The sequence below is a fragment of the Hemicordylus capensis genome, chromosome 5 (assembly GCF_027244095.1).
Source record: "Hemicordylus capensis ecotype Gifberg chromosome 5, rHemCap1.1.pri, whole genome shotgun sequence".
Taxonomy (NCBI): Eukaryota; Metazoa; Chordata; class Lepidosauria; order Squamata; family Cordylidae; genus Hemicordylus; species Hemicordylus capensis.
The window spans coordinates 73,187,911-73,199,335 of record NC_069661.1 but is presented as its reverse complement, the minus strand read 5'-3'; the positions used below and the strand labels follow the sequence as shown (position 1 = coordinate 73,199,335).

Genomic DNA, 11,425 nt, shown 5'->3' with positions numbered 1-11,425 from the left:
GCCAGGGAGGCATTTTGGAACCTAGGTGCTCTTCCCAGAGCAGCTCCATCCCTTGAGGGGAATATCTTACAGTGCTCACATGTGGTCTCGCATTCAAATGTAACCAGGGTGGACCCTGCTTAGCTAAGGGGACAAGTCATGTTTGCTACCACAAGACCAGCACTCCTCAAAAAATGAGTCTCCTTCGAGCATTGTACAGCAAATCAAATCAGGCAATACTTACCCTAATGGCAGGACTGAAGGGAACAGCCACTTTTTTAGTTATTGCTAGATAACCCGGTGCTGAAGCTGTCAGTTTATAATTTCCAGGTACAAGCAATCTCCAGTAATCACCATCCTTTGCTGAGGAAAGAGCAACAAGTTATCAATCCTGAAGATATTTTAGAGCATAATAGCCCTGTGCTAAGAAATATCAGGGCTGAATCAACTGTCTTTCTATAAGAATTGGTAAATGTTAAAAATTACAGAGGCTATCCCCACGATCACTGGAGAGCGGGCTAAGGGAGCTTAGTCTGCTTTCCAGGGATCATGGGAACCACTGGCTCGCAGGCGCAGGTGCTCCCAGGGCACTTAGCTCACCTAATTCCCCCTCTCCTTAAATGAGGTTAATGGAGCGAGCGCTCTGTTAACCTCATTTGGTTGCCCGTGTGTCATCGCGGCGCACAGCGACAGATGAGTAGACGCCCAACCAGGAGGCTGCACTGGATTTGGGGGTCTCTCCAGGATGCCTCGTGCACTTCTGCGGGACATCCTGGAACTTCCGGGGGGCCACATGGCCCTTGATTCCCGCGGTCCCTGCTGGCTCTGTGACAGAGCCAGCAGTTGTGTGGGTGGCTGATCCGGCTGCCCAGGGCTGCCTTTTGATTGTCTGCGGGGAGAGCAGGTTAAGCCTGCTCTTCCCACAGACCTGGAATAAGCTCTTCTCGCTGATCATGAGAAGAGCTTCACTCTATGTTATTCAGTGCTAGTTTTACAACATTCAGGTTATAAACTGAAGTTTCAATTAGTGTTCAATATGGATGTGATCAGGGCAACATGATCCTACTGTGTGATTTCTGCCTACAAATAGCAAGACCCATGCTTTGTTTGTTTTTTAATTAAATTAACACAGCCTCCATGCTGGGGGAAGCACTGATCCAGATCAGAATCACAGCACGTGAGGGGTTGTTCACTCTTTGCCCCATTATAATCCCAATCTGGAACCACCACCATGTATGCAATTTACCCAAAAGGAATCTCCCACTGTGCAAGTTTCCCCCCTCATTTGATTAAGAGCACCTGAAAATAAAAATTGTACTTCTATTCTTGAGTTGAGGTCACATTATATTAGCCATCCTGCTCACCCATTTACTGTATTCCATTTGATGCACTTACCTGATGTAATATCATGGTTTATTCCTTCCACAGAAATGGTCGCATTAGCAATGGGATTGCCCTGAAGATCTCTAACAAATCCCTTTGCTCCTCGATGTATCTGAAAAGATAATATTACTTTGCATCTCCAAACTGCATTTTCTTGGCTTATATTACAGTAAATTAACAATTTGTTAAACCGCTAAGGTGGGCTCAGGCAGAGACTGGCCATCACATGCATTCATGGCTGCAGAATCTTAACCAGGGGATTTCCAGCTCAAAATACACACATTAGAGGGCTTCAGGTACCACTACATGCATAGTGTCAGGGTACAACTCAAAGGAACAAAGGAGTTCATTGGGAATCAGGATCCCAGGTAAATGAGGCAGAACACCATGCAACAATTTCACTGGGGATAATACTGGTGCAGTGGTGCTGTGTCAGAGCACCAGTCTTGTCTGGAATGCAAATAATACACTGACCTGGAGCTTAAATCACAGCATGGCTTTTTGCCCTGTGACTTGCCCCTATTGGGAGTGGATGACTCCCAATCAACCCCGTCTTTGCTCTTTTGGGGTGTGTCCTGACTCCTGACACTAAGGTTGTGGTAGTTGAGCTCAAATTCTGTATGCTTGAGCATTTTGGCCTCTTACTTGAAAGAGTCACCAAAACGTCAATATAGATGCCTTTCTTGCATCAGGAAGGGAGCATAAGATAAATCACTCATGCTCTTAGATAAACTACTTAGAGAGGCCCTTAAATACATTCTTTCATTCCCTACTTTAGAGACACTGGGGTACCCAAAAATAAATGTGTAAATCTAATTCCCAGCAATTTTAAAAAATGCTCACCAATTAAGCACCCAAGATTATAGACCTGATTGTGACACATAGCAGCCCACACAAAATCACCTGTGGAAGTGGGAGTGGTGGATTGCCAGTGGTCTCCTTCCCGTCTTGGTGGGGTTATGATCCAGCAGGGATCCAGTGGTTGCAGGAACCAAACCCCTCCATAAGTGGCCCTTTATGTGTGATCACAAATACTGTGCATATAAGCCCTGTATGGGAGGTCCAAGTCATAATATTGGTGTCTCTACATTATCCTTGCTTGATCACGCGCTGACCAACAACTCTGTGCAGTCTATCAGGTGCGGGCCAGGCTTCAGCCAATTAATTTACTAACTAAACTAAGCTCAGAGGCCTAATAATATACTTACTGAAATAGCTGTTTATCATTTTATATTCCTGAAGCAGTTTTATGCACCATCATGGAAATGGAGTACATTTGCCTTACATATTCACACTGACATACATAAGGACACAAAGGCTGTGGATCAGTGCTAAAAGTTTCAAGTCAAACATAATGCACAATTTCTCCACCATCTGAAAATTTCCAAACCTCAGCAACACAGAGGCAACTCTGCAGCAGCACTAAATAAATAAATAATCCCATTGACCACGTAAGGCCTTGTGAATGTGTTCTACTTTGTCAGTTCTCTGTGATTAGAAGTAACCATGTGTGAAGCAGTTAGTTTCTGACAGTTAACAAAGCTCTCTTGAAGCAAATGGTGAAAGCCTTCAGTGTCCTGCTTTCACCTTACATAAAACTAAACAGACACTATTGGATGGCTTAGTTACTGGAAATATTTTAACTGGCAAACTTTGGCATTTTCCCCCTAGAATAAATTAATCCTAAATAACTGTTTTTATTTTTCCCCAGTTTTACTCCAGACTACTCTCAATGCACCATAGTACCAAGGAATCAGCTACTACAGAATATGTCCTAGTTGAGGATTAAACTGCAAAAAATAAAGCACTAAGAATCTTTAAACATGGATTTGTAAACATGCAGAACATAACAAGTGTCTACAAACAGAAGTCCCAGACTAGGCCTCTAGCTATAGATTCAAGATCTGAGATTCATTCCCATCTCTAATCAAATCAAGTCTGGAGCGGAGGGTTGGTCTGCCCACTGAGCCAAATTGGCAGACCAGCTCTCCCCAGAAAACCAGGAGAGCTGGTATATTAATTGTGACTCGCAGGTAGACCAACCCTCCACTCCAGACTTGGTGCGTCAGCCCAAATCAGAGAGCTGAACTACCTGCTGATCTCAATTGGTAAACCAGATCTCCTTGCCATTTTTTTAGCCTCAAAATTGTGCACAAACCGATTTGGGTTGAATAGGGGGTGATTCTATTCTACCCCAAATCTGACCCCCTTTTTCCAGGCTTATTCAATTCGGGATAGAATAATCAAATAACCCCTGATTCGACCCAAATTGATTCGTGGTTGAATCAATTTGCACATCCCTAACCGCAAGCAGAACTGAAGTTTTTGGTCTTATCGTTCTACTAAATATCACATTCTAAAATTTAAGGGTGAAATTATGCCATATTTTTTGACAAGAAAATGTCACCAGATGATGATGTTTCCCTGTCATTGGGCCAGTTCAGACACCATTAAAGCCTGGTCCCACGCAATGTCCTTGAACCCTGGGAGCACACACTTCCTCCATCCCCTGCCAAAATGAGTGTCTATATCTCATTTAGGTCAGAATAAACCAAGACAAGTTATGACATCTGAAGTGACAGATACGGTTTTATACTTGACATAAACCACAATTTGTAACCAAGGCTCAAAGTGTGTTACAGATTGTGGTTTATTTCAAATAAATAGATTGAAAGTAAATTGAAAGTAGATGCTCATGTGGGCAGGAGAGGGGGGGACCGGAAGCTTACAGGCTCAGGGTCATTGTGCAGGACCAGGCTTTAACAATGGTTGCAAATGAAGTCTGAACTGGTCTATTTCTGTTAAGTTTTCATGTAAAATTGGAGCCCCCTTGTGGTCAGATTCATAATCATGGTTTGATGCAGCTTATAGTTGAATGTTAATCAAGAAGTGAATGAACAGAAATCTGACCTCAGGGATAATCTAAACACAATAATGTTTAACTATGTGCAAATGACAGAAAAAGTCAACATACAGTCGGTTCCCCCCCTCCAAAAAAAATGGTTGTGTATGTTCTAAATGGAGAAAAAATTCAAATTCTAAATAGAGAAATGGGAGGAGTCCTGAAATTCTTTGAATTTGACTTGCAAAGTTTCAGTACCTTTCCACCAAAAGAATCTCTTTCTCCTTTACCTGTTCAATGTAAGTAATAAGTGAATTCTTGTTGTCTTCCCAATAACTTTTCAGAGTTTCTTCAGGAGGGAATTTTTCACAGCTAAGCTCCACTGTGATTTCAAAACAATTGCTGCTCAGGTAATTGAAGTCCTGCATACCTGCAATATTATCAAACAAGTAGGTTGAAATTCATTGTATTCAATGAAGAGGACTCTAAGGTGTTCCCATGTGACACTAAAGCACCTATGGGCATTTTGTGCATATAATGAGAATGTAGAACTACAGTCCATTTTTCAAAGTTCCTCTTTCACTTTCTATCAGCATTCACACATTCATGTATGCATACATATAGAGTGAGAGCTCAAACGCACCAGTGAAGACAACCTCAGCAAAAAATATGTGTTCAAATATTACAAGACCAAGAAAAACTATATCAAACCTGGGCATGATTTTTCCTTTGGCATGAATGTAAATTAGAAATTAGCTCAAGTTAATTGGGAAAAACAGATGTATGTTATGGAGAACCAGGACCTACATGGTATATCTTGGACCAAAGACACAAAAGATATTGAATAGAAAGAATATTTTGGCAGTCACAGCTTTCTTGTACCAAATCCGATATTGCATCTGGTCTGCATATTCTAATGGGATTTATTTGAACTGGAAAGCTCTGTTTTCAGAAGCCAAAAAGTGTTTCCAGGTGTAGTGCAATTATTTCCAAATAAAAAAGGAAATATGTCATTATGTATACAACAACACAAATGAATGGCAGATAATAGTAAAGCCAACGAAGCCTCATGAAATAATTTGGAACAGGCATTTCTTTCTAGTGGTTCAACTCAAAAACCAAAGGCAATGTCTCAGTGCTAATGATGATGAGGAAACTTTAAAATGATGGAGGTCAATACAAACTCCTGTTTATTATTGCGTTTGACAGTGCAATTACTGGCCCCATGTGTTTAAGACATTAAGCATCAATCAAAATCATATGCTCCCCAACGGTAATGAATGGATGGAAGCAGGCTTCAATGAATGCATCCCACTCAGGATCAGCAACAGAACACACAACATATTCAGTGTGTTTGTAGTTCCATGGGCTGGATTAGAATGCTTCCCATAGTGTTGATATGACTACAGCCAGCACAGATGGCCTGTTTGATGAGGCAGGGGCCTGAATGCAGGCTTTATCTTACCCCTGGGATTGAGAAGCTAGGAGGAAAGAAAGCAGACCCAAATTCAGGTCTTCTCTGAACAGATTATTAGCAGGGTCAAACATGACAGTGTGCATACAAATCTTTGGATCTTAGCTATACCATTTTTAAAAAGTGTGTGTGTGTGTGTGTGTGTGTGTGTGTGTGTGTGTGTGTGTGTGTGTGTGTGTGTGTAACACATGCTGCCTTCCATTTGCCAAAGTAAAAGCTTCTTCCAATGAAACAGAGCAACCCTTGAGATTTTTCACTGCTTAAAATGAAATGGACAAACAGATGTTAGCTGGCTGTTCACATTTTATAGCTACTCAGACAAAATAAACCACTCGGTTTACAAGCAGTAATTTATATATTATTATTTCTTGTTTACACAGTCAGACAGGTGTTATTGACTGGTTTGTTTTATCCAGACATCGAGTCCTTCCCAAGGACCTGGGATGGCTGAATTTTATTGTCAATTGTTATAGATATTGTCGCAGAATATAGGCTGTTCCCAGTAAAGCTGCTTTTTGTAATTGGCTGATGGTGATTTCTGTGGCCCCTATGGTGTTGAGGTGCTCTTCAAGGTCTTTTGGAACTGCACCCAGGGCGCCAATGACCACTGGGATTATTTGGGTCTTTTTCTGCCACAGCCTTTCAATTTCAATTTGTAGATCTTTGTATTTGGTGATTTTTTTCTATTTCTTTTTCTTCTATTCTGCTATTCCCTGGTATTGCTATGTCGATTATTTTCACTTGTTTTTCTTTCTTCTCGACTACAGTTATGTCTGGTGTATTGTGTGGCAGATGTTTGTCTGTTTGTAGCCTGAAGTCCCATAATATTTTTACATCTTCAATTTCTTCAACTTTTTCAATTTTATGGTCCCACCAATTTTTGGCTACAGGTAGCTTGTATTTTTTGCAGATGTTCCAGTGTACCATCCCTGCTACTTTGTCATGCCTTTGTTTGTAGTCAGTCTGTGTGATCTTTTTACAACAGTTGATTAGGTGGTCCACGGTTTCATCTGCTTCTTTACAAAGGCGGCACTTGCTGTTTGTGGTGGTTTTTTCGACTTTTGCTCTTATTGCATTTGTTCTTAGTGCCTGTTCTTTGTGCAGCCAGTATTAAACCCTCTGTTTCTTTCTTCAAGTTGCCATTCTTAAGCCATTGCCAGGTCTTGGTGATGTCTGATTTTCCACTTAGATTGTGCAAATATTGACCATGCAGTGGCTTATTTTTCCATTTTTCTGCTCGGTTCTTGACTTGTTCTTTCTTGTAGGCCTGCTTTGTTTCATAGGTGTTAAATAGTTTCGCATTATTGACCATTTGAAGTACATCTTCTTCACTGTCCTTGATATATTCTTTAAGGCCTCTTTTTTCCTCCTCTATTATTTGATGGACTTGCAGCATTCCTCTTCCACCTGAGCTGCGAGGGAGGTATAGCCTATCGACATCACTGCGGGGGTGCAGAGCATGATTGATGGTCATGATTTTCCTGGTCTTACGATCTAGCATCTCTAGCTCTGCCTGGGTCCAGTCTATTATTCCTTCAGTGTATCTGATAACAGGTATAGCCCAGGTGTTTATGGCTTGTATGGTGTTCCCGCCATTGAGTTTGGACTTGAGGATTTTTCCTGAAGTATTCACTCTCCTGATGTATTCACTTCCAATTTTTCTTTTAACTTCAGTGTGTGCGATGTTATCAGCCTGGAGAATGCCCAAGTATTTGTAATGTTCTTTCTCTTCCAGGTGCTTGATCTTGCTTCCATTGGGCAGTTCTATTCCTTCTGTTTTTGTTTATTTTCCCTCTGTTCATTATTCATGCAGCACACTTGTCTAGTCCAAACTCCATTGCTATATCGCTACTGAATATACGGACAGTGTTTAGCAGTGATTTGATTTCTGACTGGGACATTCCATACAACTTCAGATCGTCCATGTACAGCAGATGGTTGATTTGACTTGATGTTTTAGATGTTTGGTATCCAAGGCCTGTTTTGTTTAGTATTTGTGAAAGTGGGGTCATGGCGATTACAAACAACAGAGGGGATAGTGAGTCCCCTTGGAAAATGCCTCTTCTAATGCTAACCTGTCCAAGTGTCTCACCATTGATTGTTAACTGTGTACTCCACATGCTCATTGCTTTTTTAATAAATATCTGAATGTTTTTGCTGACACCAGTTGTTTCTAAACATTTTAGTATCCATGTGTGAGGCAATGAATCGAAGGCTTTCTTGTAGTCAATCCATGCAACACTTAGATTGGTTTTTCTTCTCTTGCAGTTTTCTAAAATCATTTTGCCAATCAGCAGCTGGTCTTTTGTGCCTCTGGTGTTCGGGCAATTTCCTTTCTGTTCAACTGGAAGCTGTTTGTTAGTTAATAAGTGTTGCATCACTTCATCTGCTATTATTCCAGTTAATAATTTGAACATGGTTGGCAGACAGGTTATCAGTCTATAATTACTTGGAACTGTACCTTTTCCTGGGTCTTTCATGATGAGATGAGTTTTCCCAGTTGTTAGCCACTGTTCAATATCACCTCCTTGCAAAATGTGATTGAACTGTTTTGATAGTTGTTTATGAAGGCTTGTTGGGTGTTTAAGCCAAAAGCCATGCAGTTCATCGTCGCCTGGAGCAGTCCAATTTTTAATTTTCTTTGCTCTTTCACTTATTAATTCTGGTGTTATTATTAGATCTTGCATTTGTTGGTTACATTTTTGACCTCTTTCATCCAGCCTGCTTTTTTATTATAATCTATTGGATTGTCCCATAATTTCCGCCAGAATTGCACTGTTTCTTCTTTATTTGGTGTTTCTACGTTTCTTGCAGTTTCTCCTTCTATGCTTTGGTAGAAACGTATCTGATTCGACTGGAATGGGAGATTCTGTCTGTGTTGTGTAGTTCTGGCTTCATATCTGCTAATCTTCTTTGACACTGCTGTTATTTGCTGCTTTATTATTTCCAGGACTTCTCTAATTTTCCTTGAATCTAGGTGGCATTTTTGGATCAGATACTGTTTGGTGTTTTCATTCTTCAGCTTCTTGTCTTTCATATCTTTCAATTTACTAGCATCTGAGCTAAGCCTGGAGATTTTATTTTCTAATCTAATCTTCCATTTAGGTGATGTACTATTTTCTTTTTTTACAGGTCCATTGATCTTATATCCGAGCTCTTGTGTTGTTATTGTTGCTGCACTGTACATTAGTTGGTTTGTTTCTTGCAAATTATTGGTTGTTATTTCTGCAAGTGCAGCATTGACATCTTTTAATACCTGAGCAAGTTGTTTTTTGGCAACTGTTTTTAGAGCTGGAAGTCGAACCCTGGTGGTTGCTTGGTTCATGTGCTCAGTTATTTTTTGCTTTAGTTCTTGTTGCTTTTCTGTTAAACGGCATTTGGGTTTTTGAGGTGAAGGCAAAGGGGAGGTTGCCTGGTTTTGATTTTGAAACAGTTCAGCAATGGTGGGATTCTCTATTTCCAACACCTCCTCCACCTGCGCCTGAGCAACTGCTTCAGTTGGTGGTAATTCTTCTTCCATATCTTGCGCCTGTGTTGCTCTTTGCAGTTCTTCCAGCTCAACTCCTGTGAATACTTTATTTCTTATTATGAATCTTCTCTGGTCTGCTAGCCTTTGTTCTGTTATTTCTGTATCTGGATGCTTCTCTTTCCAAATTTGGTACATTCTTTTTAAATAACCTCTTCTAGTTGGACTAGATTTGTAATAGCAGATCCTTGTTGGCAATTTTCGTTGTTGCTTTTTTCCGGTTAAATGACGTTTTTCCCAGTAACTTTGCTGTCTTCAGCCCTGGTTGCTCAACTGAAGATCCTGAGTCCTGTTGCCCACTTGCCAGCAGATGTCCAGGGACTCCAGCACCTGGTGCGGTCCTTGTTGACCCGGGCGACGACCGATCCGGTATAGATTTATTAAAGTTACGTCTCACCATATTGTTGATGGGAGAGGCACTCTTTGTCTGGCTCCTCTGGTGAGACCTGTCCAGTATGGTTGGACCTCTGGCATAGCTCTCACCTTCCTCAGAGCACGCAAGCCCCACAACCACGCCAAGGTAGTGCCTCACTGGGGGATATTATTATTATTATTATTATTATTATTATTATTAACACAGTCAGACAGGTGTTATTGACTGGTTTGTTTTATCCAGACATCGATTCCTTCCCAAGGACCTGGGATGGCTGAATTTTATTGTCAATGTTGTTGCTGTTTTATTATTATCATTATCATTATCATTATCATCATTATCATTATTAATTCAATTTCTATACCGCCCTTCCAAAAATAGCTCAGGGCGGTTTACAAAGAGAAATAACAAGCAAATAAGATGGCTTCCTGTCTCCAAAGGGCTTACAATCTAAAAAGAAACATAAGATAGACACCAGCAAACAGTCACTGGAGGTACTGTGCTGGGGGTGGATAGGGCCAGTTACTCTCCCCCTGCTAAATAAATAGAATCGCCACATTAAAAGATGCCTCTTTGCCAAGTTATCAGGGGTAAAGCAGTAATTTGTGGCACCAGTGGATATTATGTGCCATTGGAACCAACAGAGTTTAAACAATACAGGTGGCCCTCATTATCCATGGTTATGAGTATCCGCAATGGGGTCCTAGAGACCCAGTAACATTATCTGTGAGTAGAAAAATAGGCGGAATTAATCTATCCGCAGTTCTGAGTTGACAGAAATGTCCTGGAAATGACTTCCAATGTAATTTCCAGCTGCCATTTTCCAGCAGAGAGCCATGTTGTGGCTCTTTTTAAAAATAATTGCTGGATATTTGGCCATTTTGGAGGTTTGGGGGGCATTGCTGGAGACCTGGAGAATAAGGTACTGTCCTTTACTTCTTTTATTTCTGCCACCATTGCTTCCCTCATTCTTTTTGTTAGGAACCTAATCCCCCAATGCCCATTGACTCAAGGTTTCCTTATTCATAGTTTCCGTATTCGTGCCTATAGGTGCGATCGGAACCTCCATGAATAATGACGGCCACCTGTATTTTAGAGAGGGGGAAACTTACCATAAGGGTATAAGGCCACAGCTTTCTTCCACAACCACTTATAAGCAGTAGCCCTGTTAGTTTGCACAGCAAAGATAAAAAGTCTTGTGGCATCTTAAAACTGATGTTAGCTAAACTGTAATCCACAAAAGTTTGTTGTGACAAATGTGTCTTTAAGGTACCAGAAGACCGGGTTTTTTTAAAAAATGGGATAACCAATTTTTAAAACTGGGATATCCAAGAATCCTGTAGCAATTAAAAGTCTGATGTGGCTAACAAGAGTGGATGGTAGTTCACAAGAGAGTATGCCATTATACATTCTCTGCTAAGAATTTTTGTTCCCCTCTATATAATTGTCCTAATCTTTCCTGATAAGATCATACTTAGCAAAGCCTTTTCACTTGCTAGATTCAATGTTTTACCATCCATTGTATTGACAGGTCCAGTGGCCAGAATTCCTTATGGAGAACATCTGTATCCATGTGGATCTGGGGAAATGGAAGATTTGATTCTTTTTTCAGCTATTGCTTATGCTTTATCCTGGGAGGTCTTTGGGGTTTAAAGCAAATTATTTACTAGCCAACACCAGGCCCTATGTTACAAGAAAAATACCTAGCATTTTAGTTTCTGCCATCAAAGTATGTGGCAAACTGATACAATTTGTCTAATTGTTCTGAATTATTCCGAGTCAATGTTTACATGTCCCCCAATGTTGGATGTTATTGTTTTAACTACCTAATTTTTGAAACATATGTCT

At 40.6% G+C, this 11,425-nt stretch overlaps 1 protein-coding gene across 1 annotated transcript in view; it reads right to left on the bottom strand.

Annotated features, from left to right (window-relative positions):
• The window catches only part of CPE (carboxypeptidase E), a 116,458-nt gene that overhangs the window by 4,857 nt on the left and 100,176 nt on the right, over positions 1–11,425 (bottom strand). Inside the window, exons 6-8 of the mRNA XM_053253655.1 lie at positions 4,495–4,634; positions 1,375–1,474; positions 224–342 (exon numbers count right to left, since the gene is read on the bottom strand). Of these exons, the coding sequence (XP_053109630.1) occupies positions 224–342; positions 1,375–1,474; positions 4,495–4,634 (359 nt within the window). The remainder of the gene's footprint in view (positions 1–223; positions 343–1,374; positions 1,475–4,494; positions 4,635–11,425) is intronic.